At 35.4% G+C, this 19,881-nt stretch overlaps 1 protein-coding gene across 1 annotated transcript in view; it reads right to left on the reverse strand.

Annotated features, from left to right (window-relative positions):
* LIX1 (limb and CNS expressed 1) overlaps window positions 1-19,236 on the reverse strand; it is a 242,414-nt gene extending 223,178 nt beyond the window's left edge. Inside the window, exon 1 of the mRNA XM_053700474.1 lies at window positions 18,955-19,236. Coding sequence (XP_053556449.1) covers window positions 18,955-19,036 — 82 coding nt within the window. The 5' untranslated portion in view covers window positions 19,037-19,236. The remainder of the gene's footprint in view (window positions 1-18,954) is intronic.
* Between the last annotated feature and the right edge of the window lie 645 nt (window positions 19,237-19,881).

Here is a 19,881-nt window from a genome sequence, read left to right on the forward strand (position 1 = left end):
ATTACATTTTGACTTTCCTATCTCTTTAATCTCCTGTATTGGCATACATTTTTGCCAATGAGTATCTATATTTATATGTTTATCTATAAATGTATATTAGTGTGTGTTAGCTTTTATTCTAAAGCATAAAGATGACAAACCAAAAATAAGGATATTTACAAAGAACAAAAACATTTTTATGAGTCAAATTGATTTAATAAAAATCAGCTCCCCAAGTAACTGCCAAGAATAGCAAGAATTCTATCCAACATTTCTAGTAATGGCCCCTATTCCAATCGGTTCGTTTTTGCAGTGAAAAAGCTTAAGTAGCTTGGGTAATTGTTGGCTTCAAATTCTATGACTTCAAATTCTATGACATTCTAATCCATGTGAAAATGCACCATTTGATTTAGTTAAGATATTCACAATAGTTCTGAGTCATTGGCATAGCTTGGCATTCAACTATGTGTTTTCTAGTGTTATCTTTGATGGGGTTTTTTCTGTCATGTGGTTTTCATGGGTTTTATCATATACTGCCACCAACAGAGAACAAAAAAAAAATCTAAATTATAGAAAAAAGTTATACAATGATTTATCTTTTGGAAATTTGTTTTATTGTCTTGCAAAGGGTTGTTCCCTGCATTTAAATTTGTTAAGGTGCTGCATACATTACACTGCAACGTACAACCAAATCCCTGGATTATTATTATTTATTTTTTTTAAATGTTGGCAGCTAGTTGTTTACTTTGCCACTTTAGAGGTGAAAACTAAATGTTCCTGTCATATCAAAGTTATAAATACAAGCACCATTTAGTGGTAATCTAACATAATTTGTTTTATTATAGTGGTGGGAAAGATCATATGGAAGCAGGGGTAAAGTCCAATGGAAACACATGAGAATTGAGTTCCTGCACTATTTTTGCAGGTGGAACTAAGTTCCCCCTGGACAGAAAATATAAGCCCTTCAGTTAACACTGCTGTTGCTGGTGAAAGTAGCTGGAGCACAGTCTGGTTAGAGAGATAGTGAGATCCTAGTAATGGGTTGTAACACTTCTTACAATACACTAAATGCAAGCCTGTCAGCAGTCCTGCTGTGTGATCACCCCACACTGTGTGGATCAAATGGTACTTACATTTCTGTATGGCTTTTACTGGGGTTATTTAGCTCCCTTCAGCAGAAATAGAACTATTGTACCTTAACTGGGTAAGACTCTGTAAGAGAGGAGTCTGGAGTTGCTTTCAGACCCGGAGGTCTCAGCCCACCCTGGAAAGCAAGGAGAAGGGAAGAAGAAGAGTTTAAGGAGCTGAAGCTAAGCTGTCTATGCACCATGTAAGTTAAAAACAAAGTATGGACATCCGGGATCTTGTCATTCATACATGGGCAGGAGCTGTCAATCTCCTTGGTGTTTATGTGGCCAGATCTTAATATTGGGCACTGTGTAAGCAAAATAAGCTTCATTTAAACAGGTGTTTAGTTATAAAATAATTGTGACACCTGAATGATGCTTAAATTATAATGTGCAGTCTACATAATTTGTCTCAAAGATATTGAAAGGTATACTATAGTCAACTTTCGTGTTTGTGCAATCTAAAAGAGGACATTTAAAAGTATTAAAAAAGTATTTAAAAATGTGGGTCCCGACCTTAAGGTTGTTAAAGAGAAGAACTACAACCTACTGCTCCAGGAGATCGGGACTCTGCTGAACTCCTAAACTTTTAGAGAGGTCTCGTAGCTAGGCAGAATAGCGTCTTTAAAAATCGACCTTGGATAGCAACATATAAATGGAGAGAGTTAGGTATTTGCAACGAGATTGTTCTCAGAAACCTGGAGTCCTGGGAATCACTCAGACACTATTCAGGGATTGCTCTGCACCCCTCCCACATACATTCTATCTGAGACCTCCTCCTGGGCATTCCCGATTCCCATTGCTCCCACTTGAGGACCTGGGACCTATTTTCAGTCTCTCAGCTGTACTCCCTAAATTTTTTAATACTCCCGGGTCAATTTCACCTAGATACTCCTAATATACCTAATTGGTTCCCATTTGAATATGCCAGACTGTACAGCTTACTCTTATCTTGGGAATTCTCCAAAACAGGATTGAGATCATTGACCACCTGTGAGAATGCCTAGGGATCAGAGTCCAGATTACCTAGAGCTCTTTCCTGGCACTATGGGGAGATGCTGTCATCCATGGGGCCTGAGAAGGTCTGGCAGATCAAACGTAATCTCACAATATTTATTCCAGTTAAAGAGATCAATAAGGCCATCACCCTCCCAAAGAAAACCCTACATTGCGCCAACTCTTTAGAATTATATATGCAAGTCTTGTTGAGGTGGCATTATACCCCTCTCAGGCTCTCTTGATTCTACCCCACACACTCCCCCCTGTGTTGGTGAGAGAGAGAGGTTCTGACTTTCACATATGGTGGAGTTGTCCTAACCTGACCTCCTGCTGGAGACAGGTGTTCCACCTTTGTGAGAAGCTGGGTATCAATCTCCAATTTAAACCAGAAATTGCCTTATTTAATATATTACCCCCAAAATACCAAAACCACTTTCCCACCTAGCGATTTTTATTTTGCTGCTATAAAACTTTGCATAGCAAGGAGATGGAAGCAGCCCACTCCCCCTGATCTCTCCATGATCATAGACTCTGTTAAATGTTTTGCCACAATGGAAAAGGGTTTCTACTGAAGTCTAAATAAAGAAGATACCTACTGGAACATCTGGGAAACATGGTTTCACTACTGCGACACCCAGAAAAGGAAAGATGACACTAGTAGTCCCCCCCAACATGTGATTGCCTTAACCGTCTGCCCCCTATCTTTTTATACACTCTTACCCCCCCTCCTCATACCACCTACCTTCACATAGCTTCATAAGCCCCCCTTTTTTTATTGCCTTCCCAAGCAGACCCACGCCCCCCCTATCCGGTCCACCTGGATCCCTACCTTAAGGCCAACCTCCTGGTTGGCCTGATGACAGGGCCACGTGATGTAATGCAAAACAAGTGATCTTATGTGTTTACTTACTTTCCTAAACATATTTGCCTATTTCTCCCCACCTATTCTTAACTAAGATTGTCTGATTGGAGAAAAAGATAAATCTACATTTATCTGTAGTCTACAATATCTACTTGTTTGTTTTTCGTATTGTTTTTTTTTCTTTCGGATCATATATGCACTCCTGCATTTACCAATTTGTCTGGTCTTTAGTTTAATGTTGGACGTTCTAATAAACTTATCCGAATTTCCAAGAGACATTATGCAAGGAGAATTTCCACTTAGATCTGAGGTTACCTTGCTTCAACCTAAAGACTTGAAAGAACTATAAAGTCCAGATGCTATTCAATGGTTATGCAGTGCATTAAACTGTCAACCTGTGATATTTCTCTTTTCATGTTCAAGCTGAAATATAAATTCAATAAAGTTTGAAAAAAAATAATAATTAAAAAAAAAGTATTAAAAAAACAATACAACTCGTTCTTGTCCTGAATAAATATCTTTTATCTTACTTGCAAAGGCCTGTTTCTCTCCACCAATAAAGCAGGGGCAGTTGTTCTTATCAGCCAGTAAGGATATGTATGATGTACAAAACGTATCAGTTTAAACAGTTTTTACTTGTGTAAATGCTACTGTTTCACATGCCTCATAGAAAAGGTTTGAGCACAATTTAGCACTAGATTAAAAATGGAGCACTAATTTATTGCGCACCTGTAAACAAGCAAATTTGCATTTTATAACCAACCATTACAAATTGTAGCAATTAGGGCTCATAAAATTAACGCCTTTGCTGGAATTAAACATGTAAGGGTCAATACCAATGCTTTGGAAAAGCAATTTATCTACAAAATTCAACATTAAAGCCTATGGGGATTTTTGCTGTTAAATTAATTGATAAACTTTTTCTAAAGGATAGGAATTGTCCCGATAGTTATCTAGGGTAAATAATGCAAAAAACATGATCTAATGAATTATAAGAGTATAATATACAACTTTTACTTTAGAAAACTGGTTTTCAAACCTGTTCTTAGGCCTCCCTAACTGGCCAGAATTTTAGGATATCTGAGGAGCCCGGTGGAAATAATCAGCTGATTAGTAAACATGGTTATTATACCTGATCTCATCCAAGGTAATCCTTAAAATATGGCCTATTGGGGAGGCTTGAGGGCAGGGTTGAAAACCAGTGCTTTAGAATGTCTCTATAATATGTACCATTGGTGACTGTAAGTAAGATTTAATCCTTTCAGAAATGATTAAAGGGACACTGAACCCAATATTTTTTTCTTTCATGATTCAGATAGAGCATGCAAATTTAAGCAACTTTCTAATTTACTCCTATTATCAATTTTTCCTCGTTCTCTTGCTTTCTTTATTTGAAAAAGAAGGCATTTAAGCTATTTTTTTGGTTCAGTACCATGGAAAGCACTTGTTTATTGGTGGGTGAATTTATCCACCAATCAGCAAGAACAACACAGTGTGTTCATCAAAAATGGGCCGGCATCTAAACTTACATTCTTGCATTTCAAATAAAGATACCAAGAGAATGAAGAACATTTGATAATAGGAGTAAATTAGAAAGTTGCTTAAAATTGCATGCTCTATCTGAATCACTAAAGAAAAAATTTGGGTTCAGTGTTCCTTTAAGGAACTTAACCAATGCAAAAAACAAGAGGATCAGCTGTTGAAATGATTAAATGAAATATCTACACAAACTCTAATATTTGCTGAGTTAGCCTCTGAGACCCCTTCGTCCCATGAGGTCATAGATATCCAAATTAACTTTCTTCTGTGTCAAAAATGACTGATTTATAAAAGGTGTTGGAATTAAAAACAAAACTAGTTCATTTTCCTCTTTTATATAAAACAGAAATGCCAAACTGGATTATTATTTATATCACCCGCTAAGAAGCCACAACTGAAAAATTACAACCTATACCAAAGTGATGGTGAAAAGACCACAAAAGAAGTATTTGTAACTGAAAATCCAATATGAAATCTATTACATTAAAAAATTCTTTTGTGAAAGGGTTTCTAAGGCTACATTACATTTCTTAAATCAATCTATGGCACATAATCAGTAAAAACCATATCACTTAAACATAAAAATCATAAATGCACCCTGGAGCAGCTGTATTCTATTATAAGTTGTAACTTAAAGCAAGACGCTATGAAGTTGTTAAAATTGGGTTCAGGCTAGAAAACATATCTCAGACGTTTGAGGATAAATGTGATATAACTATGTAAAAGGTGGTAGCCACAACATTCTGTTGTAAAACTTTGTGGCTATATTTTGCTATAAAAAAAGTAATTTTGAGAACCAGATAGTGGAGACAATTCTTTGGAAAACCTTATAAAATGATGTAGCTACAAAAATCTTGGTGAATTTTGTATAAATGTTTCTAAAGAATTATTATCAACCACAATGTTTTACAAAAATCTAAATGAATAATGCCAAGTGGACAATATATTGTCTATATTCTATTTTAAATGTTTTACATTTAAAGGGACAGTCTACAATAAACTTTTTATTGTTTTAAAAGAAAGATAACCGCTTTATGACCCATTCCCCAGTTTTGCATAACCAACAGTTATATTAAAGGGACAGTCAAGTTCAATTTTTTTTTTCATGATTTAAATAGGTGAGGGAATTTTAAACAACTTTCCAATTTACTTTTATCACCAATTTTGCTTTGATTTCTAGGTATTCTTAGTTGAAAGATAAACCTAGGAGGTTCATATGCTAATTTCTTAGACCTTGAAGACTGCCTCTAATCTGAATACATTTTGACCACTAGAGGGCATTAGTTCACATGTTTCATATAGATAACATTGAGCTCATGCACGTAAAGTGACCTAGGAGTGAGAACTGATTGGCTAAACTGCATGTCTGTCAAAAGAACTGAAATAAGGGGCAGTCAGCAGAAGCTTAGATACAAGATAATTACAGAGGTAAAACGTGTATTATTATTATAACTGTTGGTTATGCAAAACTGGGGAATGGGTAATAAAGGGATTATCTTTCTTTTTAAACAACAAAAATTCTGGTGTTGACTGTCCCTTTAATATACTTTTTACCTCTGTAATTACCCTGTATCTAAGCATATTCTGACAGACCCCTAATCACATCACTGTTTATTTATTATCTATTGACTTGCATTTAGTACTGTGTTGTGCTAAATCTTAAATAACTCCTTGAGCATGAGCACAATGTTATCTATATGGCTCACATGAACTTGCAGTCTCCTGTTGTGAAAAGCAAATAAAAAAGGATGTGATAAGAAGCTGTCCATAGTGGCTTAGAAACAGGCAGAAATTTAGATGTTTCAATGTTATAAAGTATATTAATATATAAATGTTGGTTGTGCAAAGCTGGGGAATGGTTAGTAAAGGCGTTATCTATCTTTTTAAACAATTTTAGTGTAGACGGTCCCTTTAAATAGCTAATAGGCAGAACTAATAGGTTTGCAAATTTGGTTGCTGGTACACAACATATACCATTAAACATTTTTGTTGAGTGTCTTCAATGAGTTGGATAATACTGCAGTATGTCAGGCATAAGTCCAACTAGCAATAAATAGATGTGGTCAGGTTTTTCCCTTGTTGATAAATTGGTTCTCAAAAATTCTATTTGGACAACTGTGTTCTTCCATCCCACAAAATAGATGTGGTTTAAATCTAAAATTGTGCAAGATTTGCGGTATATATAACATGTCTAATAAGACATCTCCGGGGATATAAATTACAAAAATAAAACTGAATATAAAACAATACAGGTTTTATAGAGTTTTAATGTGATGGTAACTTTAGAATTTGGTGAGAGATATCCTTCTAAAACACAGAACACTATATAACTTTGAAAGCATATTATTAAAATGCATTTGTATCTCATCTATAAAGACGCAACAGTATTAGGTATCACAATAATGAAAAATGTAATTAGACACACAGAAATCTTTTTTTTACTTGTGTCTGCACCAAATGTAATTTCCTTTTTTTTTTCTTCTTTTTTTTTTTTAGAAGTCTTTATACATTGCAGGTTATAAATGTGGGAAATAAATCCAAGTTTAAATGTCACCATCTGATCAAGCCAAATATACATACTTGTAAAATACAAACTAAATACATTGCAGTGACAATACAGGGAGTGCAGAATGAATGAGTATTTTGACCACATCATCCTCTTTATGCATGTTGTCTTACTCCAAGCTGTATAGGCTCGAAAGCCTACTACCAATTAAGCATATTAGGTGATGTGCATCTCTGTAATGAGAAGGGGTGTGGTCTAATGACATCAACACCCTATATCAGGTGTGCATAATTATTAGGCAACTTCCTTTCCTTTGGCAAAATGGGTCAAAAGAAGGACTTGACAGGCTCAGAAAAGTAAAAAATAGTGAGATATCTTGCAGAGGGATGCAGCACTCTTAAAATTGCAAAGCTTCTGAAGCGTGATCATCGAACAATCAAGCGTTTCATTCAAAATAGTCAACAGGGTCGCAAGAAGCGTGTGGAAAAACCAAGGCGCAAAATAACTGCCCATGAACTGAGAAAAGTCAAGCGTGCAGCTGCCAAGATGCCACTTGTCACCAGTTTGGCCATATTTCAGAGCTGCAACATCACTGGAGTGCCCAAAAGCACAAGGTGTGCAATACTCAGAGACATGGCCAATGTAAGAAAGGCTGAAAGACGACCACCACTGAACAAGACACACAAGCTGAAACGTCAAGACTGGGCCAAGAAATATCTCAAGACTGATTTTTCTAAGGTTTTATGGACTGATGAAATGAGAGTGAGTCTTGATGGGCCAGATGGATGGGCCCGTGGCTGGATTGGTAAAGGGCAGAGAGCTCCAGTCCGACTCAGACGCCAGCAAGGTGAAGGTGGAGTACTGGTTTGGGCTGGTATCATCAAAGATGAGCTTGTGGGGCCTTTTCGGGTTGAGGATGGAGTCAAGCTCAACTCCCAGTCCTACTGCCAGTTTCTGGAAGACACCTTCTTCAAGCACTGGTACAGGAAGAAGTCTGCATCCTTCAAGAAAAACATGATTTTCATGCAGGACAATGCTCCATCACACGTGTCCAAGTACTCCACAGCGTGGCTGGCAAGAAAGGGTATAAAGAAGAAAATCTAATGACATGGCCTCCTTGTTCACCTGATCTGAACCCCATTGAGAACCTGTGGTCCATCATCAAATGTGAGATTTACAAGGAGGGAAAACAGTACACCTCTCTGAACAGTGTCTGGGAGGTTGTGGTTGCTGCTGCACGCAATGTTGATGGTGAACAGATCAAAACACTGACAGAATCCATGGATGGCAGGCTTTTGAGTGTCCTTGCAAAGAAAGGTGGCTATGTTGGTCACTGATTTGTTTTTGTTTTGTTTTTGAATGTCAGAAATGTATATTTGTGAATGTTGAGATGTTATATTGGTTTCACTGGTAAAAATAAATAATTGAAATGGGTATATATTTGGTTTTTGTTAAGTTGCCTAATAATTATGCACAGTAATAGTCACCTGCACACACAAATATCCCCCTAAAATAGCTATAACTAAAAACAAACTAAAAACTACTTCCAAAACTATTCAGCTTTGATATTAATGAGTTTTTTGGGTTCATTGAGAACATGGTTGTTGTTCAATAATAAAATTAATCCTCAAAAATACAACTTGCCTAATAATTCTGCACTCCCTGTATAAAGCCAAAAAAAATCCCAAGCCCAGTTCCAAAATGATTGCCATGGTGACCCTTCCACAAACAAAAAACTGATAAATATGTGAATACAGAGACTAACGATAAATAAATCCAACGGTGAAGAAAATCCAAACAGTGCAATATCCAACTTTAGGACTTATTGTCCTAAAGCTCAGTATTACATAACACATACTAAGCTGTGTATGGTGTATAAAAGTGTAGTGGCATTGGACTAGAAAATAGATCAAAACCGGTAAAGCAGGAAATATTTACCTTACTCATATTCTTATAGTGCAGAGGACTATATATCCAAAACCTTTCATTTTAAAAAGGCAAATTTCAATGATTTAAAGGAACCTTTAAAGGGACACTGGTCTGTAAAATTATTTTTCCCTTAATTTGTTTCCAATGACTTGTTATACAATATAAAGTTTTGTACTTTGAAACCACAACCCATTAAAATGGTTTGAGCTTGCAAGGAAATCAGATTGCCTTATGTATCACTTTCTTTATACACAAACCAATTACTTAGGGCATGATGATTTAAAGGTCTCTTAGCTGGCTAGATTATTAAATAATACTCCCCAGTCCTTCTATTTCCCTGGTGGAATGATCTAAAGCCCCTTTTTACCCTGAAAACAGGATGTCTCGCTAAGGGGCATATACTGAATTTTTGCATATGGAGGAGGTGCAGACATTACAAAAGTGCACAATAAAATTTGTATTCATATTACAAAACAAATAAATAAAGCTTAGGAGCCGGCCCATTTTTGGTTCAGAACCTGGGTTACAATTGCTTATTGGTGGCTAAATGTAGCCACCAATAAGCAAGCGTTATCCAGGGTGCTGAACCTAAAATGGGCTGGCTCCTAAGCTTTACATTCCTGCTTTTTAAATAAAGATAAAAAGAGAACAAAAAAATGATAATAGGACTAAATTAGAAAGTTGCTTAAAATTGCATGCGCTATCTGAATCATAAAAGAAAAAATTGGGGTTTAGTATCCCTTGAATGCTTTGTTAAATCAATATACATCTCAACATATACTATCATGTGGAAACAACACCTGAAAAAGAGTAGATTAGCTAAAATAGAAAACGAAAATTATTGCAAAGGACTTTAAGAAAAAAAGTAAAAGAAACTGTATAATATCAAGGTAAATTAAACTATTGGTCCAAATAAAATATGCACCTTAATAAAACTCATGTCGGGTTAGAGCACATGAAGAATTAGTGTACTCCTGTCAGGTTTGCCCACATAAGTCCAACAGGAGTACACTAATTCTTCATGTGCAAAAAAACAATATATAAACTTGCTTAAATCACAAAATAAGAAATAATTAAATACAAAAACAAATGTGATGTGCACAAAAAAGGATAAATGTCCCAGGTAATCACGGTGGTAATGCTAAGCAGGTGAACCTCAGGAAAAAAAAGAAGAAACACATATAGTGAAGTTCTGTGGTTATGTGAAATTTACAGCAGAACCTAGAAAAGGTACTCACATTGTCTAGAGCTTCAAAATCAAACTCTAGATATTTAGCCACAGGACGCTCATAATAAGAGGCAAGGCAAAAAAGGATGTTCCAGCTCCAAAGGATGAATCAGAAGTGGTTAAAAAGTATAAGAAATTTATTAAAAACAAGTCACAAGGCATATAATGAGACTGTCCCAAACATAGACTACTACAAACAAAAGACTGTGTGTATCACAATGTTCAATTAATGCTCTGTTAGTCCGGTAAGGAACAAGGCTCCGCCCCTTTTGGGACGTCACTACTCCAACGATTGTTTCACCAATCACAGCTTGGCTTTTTCAAGGATGCATCCTTGAAAAAGCCAAGCTGTGATTGTTGAAATGATCGTTGGAGTAGTGATGTACAAAAGGGGCGGAGCCTTGTTCCTTAATGGGCTAACAGAGCATTCATTGGACATTGTGATACACACAGTCTTTTTGTTTGTAGTAGACTTGTTTTTAATAAATTTCTTATACTTTTTAACCACTTCTGATTCATCCTTTGGAGCTGGAACATCCTTCTTTGTCTTGCCTCAAGTTAGCTTGCGTCAGGTTTCTGGAGTGTTAACGCTCAAGCGATTGCACTAAGTAGCACGCCACTTGTAATTTTGCCCATAGTATACTAAATTCATGTTTAAAAAGCATTTACAACTGATTTTATTAATAATTTAAAACTTTAAATTAAAGCTACCCGTGAGTTTTCCCACTGCTCTAATAAATCACTGTGTAGTAGCCAACTGGTGTAGGCAATTTGCAGCAATAGAGAAAACTTACATTGCACAATTTGCTTAACCTCTCTAGGTAGTGTGGGACATGCATAGTTTCAAGATAGGTGAATGTTGCTTTAAGGGGTAGTAAACAGTGGCGTCACTAGGGTTGGTGTCACCCGGTGCGGTAAGTTATGGTGTCACCCCCCCCCCCCCCAGAAAGTAGACACACACAAAAACACAGGCAAACACACATACAAACACTCAGACACACTTAAAACATACACAGATGCACACACAAACACTCGGAAACACACTCAGACACACACACAAAAACAATGAGACACACACACACACACAAAAACTCAGACACACACTTACAAAATATGTAAACTGCACTGCATTAATTATAAAGCTCATGCCTAGAGCTGCTCCCTGGCTCAGCAGAGCATCAAATGAAAGATAAACAGAGCACTCTAAAAATAAATCACTAAAGAAAAGTTTTAGGTGCAAACTATGAAAATTCTGCTCTCTGACTCTGTTCCAAGCCTGTCAGTGCACAGCCCCGGGCCGCGTGCCTACCGCTTCTTATGGCCAATCACCTCTGCACTCTGCCCACCCCCAGACCCCCACCCGCCCTCCTACCTGTTCAGTGTGCACTTAGTGTACCGTAACCGTAAAGGTCTGGTGGGCATCATACGTGGCTCCTTCATTTTAAAGACAGTGTCAAACAGTCATGCGGTCAGGTGCCAGGCATCCCCTCACGATTTCCCAGTTCCCGTTTAGAGAGACAGCACAGCAGTGAGTGACTCCACTGCTCCACATGTCACTGAGCAGTGAGCACAGATAGGCAGGCAGGTTTAGGCTAGCAGCGCAACTTTGCAAGCCCCACGGCATGCCCACAACATTCATAGCGAAATTGGGCAGGGGAGAAGCAAAGTACAAACAAGCAAAAGCAGCCGGGAAAACTATCTTCCCCAGTCCCACCAATGTTTACAAATGCCAGCCCCTCTAATAAAAAAAAATCTATGCATCTCAACATTGTATTTCTTTGAATTTCAATAAAATTAAAAAAAAAAAAAAATTTTTTTTTTTTTGGTGTCACCCCCTGGAGGGTGTCACCCGGGTGCGGCCCGCCCCCCCCGCCCCCCCCTAGTGACGCCACTGGTAGTAAATGTTCACACATTAGTCACTCACTACAATTTACCTTGTATAATCTTTTTATATAGTATGGATGTTAGCTGAGGAATGACTTCCACTAGATTAGTAAATCTTATGATTTAGTATGGTTCTGTATTTTTAATGCAAAGCATATTTGGGATAAACGCTACAAAGGATATATTTTTAAAGTGAATAAATCTACATAGACAATCAGACCGGCAAAGAGGTAGATAGATAGATAGATAGATAGATAGATAGATAGATAGACAGACAGACAGTCTATGTACCAATGTGTCTCTATAAATTACTTGACTTCTATAATATTCCCACAATGCACACAATATATATTATATCAAAAAGTTAGAATCAATATGTTAGAATGAAATAAAAAAGCATTGTTCCTTAGCAGGTTGTTTAATGCTGAGTTCATACAATTCCTAGTTCTCTGGCAAGCCTGTTCTACATTTAGACTACTTTTATTGAAAATCAAAAGCAGATGGTCATCTGTATTGTAGTTTATAAGAACACAAAAAGAAAATAAACCTTTGAAGAGTTTACTCATGATATGTATAAGGTGCTTTTAACTACATTTATTGAACTTTGTCTTCATGTTCAGATTTCTAACAACTTTTAAAATCTACAAAGTATTAAAATAATAATGGTTTGACTTTTTCCACTTATAATTATATATTATTTTATTACATACTCACTTGACGCAACAGAAACTGTCAGTGATGGACACCTGCTAACAAGTAGTGCTTTAAAAGGATATTAAACCCATTTTTTTCTTTCATTATTTAGATAGAACATGTCATTTTAAATAACTTTTTTATTTAAAAAAATTATTTATTTATTTTATTTAAAATTTATTTCTATTATACAATTTGTTTAGATCTCTTTGTTGTTTCCTTTGCTGACAAGTATACCTAGGTAGGCTCAGGAGCTGCTGATTGGTGGCTACACATATTTGCATCTTTTCATTGGCTTTCATCTAACTCTTAGTAGTGCTTTGCTACTATGTATTAAAGAAAGAAATTTATTAGACTTATTTTGTAGATAGGAGTAGTGCTTTGTTTTGCTGTATATCTATTTAAGTATTAGACATTTTGGACAATACACTTGTAAATGTTTGTTGCATTGTTACCACAGTGATCTCCTTTTCCCACATTTCTATTTTCCCCCTTTTTTATTGGCTACTCACTAATTAGGTTTTTTCAAAGTGCTAAAGATTGCACCACAGGTGTGTATAAAAGGCAATGAATTGTGGGTAACAGGCATGGTCACTGAGGATTGCTATGTAACAACATAAGGAAACGCGTCTGACCATTATTTCTTTTCCCTAACTGCTGCCTGTCATATGCTGTCTTACTTTTAGCGTGTTGGACTGTTTGGCCATCAGGCATATTTGGCTTTGTCTAGCCCTGTGATCAACATCTAACAGAATTAAAGGTATATATCAAGGCATATCAAATTGTTGAGTCTCATTGCTGCCGGGTGCGCTGGACTTTTGTTGTTACAGTGTTACTTTGGTGGGCGTGGATGGAGCGCTCCTTTTTCCTTCGCACCGGAGCAGATGAGTGAACGTACATACGTCATCAGGATGTCTAGCAAGAAAGTGGGTGTGTATACTACGTGAAGAGCGTCACGTGATCGGATTCGACACGCTGCTGTGTCTGAGCGCTTCCCTGGTTGCGAGTGTATGTATTAAAGAATAACAAGAGAATGAAGCAAATTAGATAATAGAAGTAAATTGGAAAGTTGTTTAAAATCGTATGATCTATCTGAATCATGAAAGATGTTTTGGGGTTGTTATGTCCCTTTAATAGCTTCCTCTATGACTGTGAGCTTCAGCCTCCATTGTCATGTGAAACTACAGATTTATTTTTAAATGGCTGGGTAACCTCTGTATTAATAAAATAAATTAAATTAAAATATATAGAACATGTTTCTTTTTTACATTTTAGAATGAATCTTGAATTACTAGAAGACACTAATAAACTCAATATTTAGCTTATGTTGGCTTATATATTTAAAGGGACAGGAACCCCCAAAAATGTCATTCATGATTCGGATAGAAACTTCCAATTTTAAACAACTTTCAAATTTAATTTTATTATCACACATGCTCCATTCTCTGGCAGCTAGCTGAACCCATCTAGTTAGCCAATCACATATTCTAGACTGAGTATCAGAGGAGGTAACCATGGTGATCCCCTGAAAATTAGAGGGGCACACAACACCTCATACAAAAGAGGGGTCTCACCTCTAGCTAAATCAAAGGAGGATAGGGGTTTTGAAATAGCTCCCCCCCCTTCTATAGAAAATATCAGACTCCCTCTCTTTTAAATGTGGGGTCTCATGCCCCTCAAAAGGGCGCGGGGATATGGTAATATGGGCTATCTTAAAGCAATGTGGAAACGCTCCTGCCCCTGACCACTTCTTCATTAAGTGTAGCAAAAATATCATACTTTATGGATGACAGAGGCAGGAGGAAATCAATGCTAATTACTTTGCTTAAAGAGATTTGAAACCCTTTTTTTTCCTTTATGACTCAGATACAGCATGTGATTTTAAACAAAATTGCAATTTACTTCTATTATCTAATTTGTTTGGTTATCTTGGTATTATTTGTTGAAAAGGACACCTAGATATGCTCAGAAGCTGCTTATTGGTGGCTGCACATATATGCCTCATGTTATTGGTTCACCCAATGAGTTCAGCTAGCTCCCAGTATTTAATTGCTGCTTCTTCAACCAAGGATACCACAAGGATGAAGGAAATTATATAATATAAGTAAAATGGAAAGTTATTTAAAGTTGTATGCGCTTTTTGAATCATGAACAAAATGGGTTTCATGTCCCTTTAAGAGTTTTTTAGTTGCTAATAAACATTATGAATACATAAAAATAAGAGTTTACTATTATCTGCCACTTTCATTTGCTGAACTTTAGTGCAGCAACATTGGTGCAGAAAGGGAAACCCGTTTTGGATCAAATAAATGACATAAAAAGTATAACAATGATTTTGTGCACCATATGTGGAATGTAATTCTTTGAAAACATATTTTCCATGTTATGTTCTGTCTATAGATTTATTGAAATAATCCAATTGTCTTAAATTGCACAAAACCATTTTTGTTTTATTATGTGGCATATCAGGTTGTGTGTCATTTGCTCCTTTGTGCCCAGAACCAACACATCACTGCTTTATATTTCATATCTCACCTCAAACACCTCATCCTTGTGCAGAAAGTGTGAAACTTCAGCAGTCTAGCACATGTCAATTTGTGTATTGAAGAAAATTTGGAATGTATTGGCATTGTACATTCGTCCACCAGAACTGCCCCCAATTTATTTTTGATGACTATGTTCTAATTGCAGTGGCATTTGTGGTTGATGTGATCAGGGTCAGCTCAATGAATTGCTCGAAGGCAAAACAGATATATATAAATAAATATATACACACACAAGTGACTTGGGCACTTTTAGATTTTTAAGGCAACCATAGTCTTCCCATATGCTGCCCTTGTTTGTGTTTATGATTTATGTTTCCTGTGGTTTATAGTTTTTGTTGTTGGTGGCAACTGTGGTACATGTGGTTGGGAGGGCCTTGCAATAGCACAGAATTGTTTTTTGATTATACTTGTTTGCCTGTGGTTATGTTGTTAGTGAAACTAATTGAATCTAAACATAATTTTAACATCACAGCAATCATTTACTTGTTTTATGGTTTTATGGTGAGAGCATAAAAAGTCTTGCGCCTTAAAATGTCTTGGATCAGATTCTGTTTAGCAAATTACAACATATTGTCTTGTCCTTGTCAGTACTGATCATATAATAAGTAAGAAACTGTCAAATGGACTCAGTATACAAATGGCAGAATGCACATCACAAAAAGCATTTGTTCTACAATGCAAATTTAAGAACTTCAACATTTGCTCTTCCCTATTTACAGTCTACTAACCTCTTTATTTGTAGTGAAACTGGGATATCAAGGTTGCACATTACTTTTATAAGATGTATATCCATTTCATAAAATATTTTTTAAAAAAGAAAAAAAGAATTAAAACCCTAATGAACCACTGAAATATACTTCTTTGATGTGCCCATTCTATATTCATTTGATGTTTGCATTAAGAGCCTAGAGGGATTTGTAGCTAATGTAATGTTCAGAAAACATCCAAACACATAACTAATTCATAAAGTCCTCTGACTTTTTCCTGTTTAAATGAGAAGTGACTAAGAAGTAACATGGCAAACTGTGCAAATGTACTAAATAGTATGGATTTTCATGACTGATGTATGAATTTGAATAGAACTACATTTCTTTGTTGCATATTTTTTGTAAACAAAGTAATAATCAATAGCAGCAAAAAGTACTGAGCAATGAATCCAGTGATTACTTAACTGTAGCACTTATTGTAGTTAATTATTCAGTGATTATTGTAGCATTTATTGTTCTATATCTCACAGTCATGGGAGATCAAAGGAAAATACAGCCTTATTAATACTGTATGGTGGTTTATGGAGATGTGATCACACAATTATACATCCTCAGATATTATTTTGCAAATCCTGTTGCAGCAGACTCTGGAGCGGAGAGGCAAATACTCTTGTCTACTAGCTAGTCTGACATTACACTATCTATGATGCCCTTAGTGCTCTACAATTTTTTTGGAGCTCAGATTTGTTTTAAAAATATACAGTTTTTCAACAAAGGATTTTAAACTGATTCCAGTGGCACAGTTTATATATGCTAATTACATTAATGGGACGTGGAACTCAAACCTTTTCATTTTTCTGATTCAGATAGAGCTTATAATTTGAAACAACTTTGCAACTTACTTTTATTGTCAAATGTGCTTCCTTCTCTTGATATCCTTTGTTAAAAGAGCAGCAATGCACTACTGGGAGCTAAATGAGCATATAGGGTGAACCAATGAGAAGAGGCATATATATGCAGCCATTAATCAGCAGCTAGCTCCCAGTAGTGCATTGGTGCTCCTTAGCCTAGCTAGGTATGCTTTTTAACAAAGGATACTAATAGAAAAAATAAATTAGATTATATAAATAAATTGGAAAGTTGCATGTTCTTTCTGAATAACAAAAGAAACAAAATGGCTTTACTGTCCCTTTAATCATATTGCTCATGTTCCTTTGTGAAGTATTTGTTTATGTTTATAAACTTCATACACTGTACTGAACTTAGTAATAAAGCCCCAGACTTATTTAACAGTATTATATTCTAGCCATTCTTCACTTGCACTGTGTGCATCTGTTATCTTGCTCACATGTATTTATATTCACTAGATTCAGTACACATAGCCTGTAGCTGACAGCTTCAGACAGAGCTCTTCATGACAAGAAAACTAAAGAAAAACACCCATAGAACTGCATATGGACCACACACTGTAGTTGGCACTTCCAGACCTTAGATACCAAAGTAAAATACTGCAGCCAAAGTATATTATACATGTGCTATGGCACTTACACTCCCTAGTCTTGTCATTTATGTGTGTACTAAAGACATTAAGAACTGCACATAACACACACATTCTCCTAAAGTTTAAATGTCTAAAAGACTCAATCTTTTATTTTATATAACTATCATGTTAATTATAAGAATGTTTTTTTTTTTATTAATTGAAACTTATTGAAGATATTGTAGCTGAACAAATAAAGAAACTGAGTCTTTGTGAAAGAAAAAAACCTTCATAATTTATTCTGAGGAATAAAATAAACAAAACATATCCTGTTTTAAAAGTGAATTAAACAATGGACCAAGTGCAATCTGAATATATTTTCAAATGATTACACAAATCTTTCACAGAGTTTGGCAATGGTTGATAAAAACTCTGTAGAGTGCACATCTTTCATTTTTATACTGACATGGAATACAAGTAGTATCTGGTTTTATTAACAGGTGCTTGTATAAATAATGAATAGCAAGCATTGAAAATAGTAAGAAATTACTAAATTGAGGAGTTGGAAAGTAATACATTTTTTTGGTTTTGCTCAGCAAGATTTCATCTTTTCCCTATTTTCCTGTGCCAAATATAAATTGAAAGTGAATAGTCTCTTAAGAAGGAAATATTGTATTCAAAATACATTTTATGATGAATAAATTAGATTTATTAACTGTAATGCAGACAAATAAATGAAGCATTGATAAAAAAATGTCTCCCACTATGTGCCTAGGGATGTAAAAATATTACTGTTTAATCTATACAAAAATACATTGTTTATATGATGCTCAGCCTTATAAGATCCCATTAGCAATATATTTTTTATTAATTTAAATTAAATTATATAATAACCTCTGAAAATGGGGTCAGAACAGGAGGGGGGATAAGTCTGCTGAGTTAGTGGAGACGTCCTTTAAAAACATTTAAACACAGCATTTAGAACAGTTCTTACAATATCACTTTTTTTTTAAAATTATTATTATTATTATTATATAATAGACCTTACTAGGCACAAGGATATACCTGTATGTACAATATTCCACTGTGCAAACAGTAGCATTCATATTTGCAAACTTGTACATAACGTGATTATCTTAGCAATGAGAAAATACATTTCAAAATGACTTCTGGATCTGTAATTCGTTATGATGATTACACACAGTGATTTATAAACATTTACACATTTCTCTATGTAGCAAATCTAAATAAAAATCAAGGCCACTTAACCTGTCATAGTGTCTATATTTGATACTTCAATTAACATTTTTAGAACAGGTGGAATTATTTATTTAATATGAAAATGTATTATCGGAAGCTAACAGGAACTATAAATTCTCTAATCTCTACTTAAATAAATTAGCAAACGTATTCCAGTAATAGATAGGAACTGAAAACTGTGGGAAGTTCAAAAACATTTAATTAATAATACTTACAGTCTTTAAATAATTTGGTTGGGTCACTCTGAGGCCAAACCTGAGTGACCAAAAGCTGCAAAGAGTCCAAAGTTCTGTCCATCTTGGTACTGTTCTTTCAAGCTGCCTGCACAAACTGTCCTCATGCCTGAATTATTCCACTGCTCCACTGAATTTGTGTAGTTCATTGATGCAGTGGATTACTAAGAAATATCTTTTAACATCTGCCAATCAGACAGAGGCCAGAATCTAAAGACCCTTACCTTAGGGGGTCCCCCTCCTGGCTTGCTTATCTTTGTTGTAGGCGAGCTAATTAGCCGTAAGACTGGCTGACAGATCCATTCCCACTGCTTCCTCTTGTGAAACACACCCACCTACAGGCCGTACTGAGCAGCTGGCTATGTGAAAAACATTCCTCTTTTCATCCAAACTTTCATTAAACCGTTTTTTTCCCTTAGAGAGTGATTAATGATTTTAAAAGTGGATTTTTTTTTATAAAAAAAAAAAAAAAAAAAGCAAAACAGTGCTAACTTGTTGAAAATTTCCATTGCAGCTATTAACACATATTTGGTTCTTTGTTAAAAATCTTTTAGCTCTCTTGCAGCATTTTGTCAATAAGTTTGCCAATGTATATATATATATATATATATATATATATATATATATATATATATATATATATATATATATATATATATATATACATATTGTTTTTATATGTATGGGTATGTCTGTCTGTCTATCTGTCTATCATCTACATTTACCTGGAAAAAAATTAGAGACCACTGCAAAATTATCAGTTTCTCTGGTTTTACTATTTATAGGTATGTGTTTGAGTAAAGTGGACATTTTTGTTGTATTTATAAACTACTGACATTGCTCCTAAATTCCAAATACAATTATTGTCATATAAAGCATTTATTTGTGGCAAATGACAACTAGTCATTA

This window comes from Bombina bombina, chromosome 2 (assembly GCF_027579735.1).
Source record: "Bombina bombina isolate aBomBom1 chromosome 2, aBomBom1.pri, whole genome shotgun sequence".
Lineage (NCBI taxonomy): Eukaryota > Metazoa > Chordata > Amphibia > Anura > Bombinatoridae > Bombina > Bombina bombina.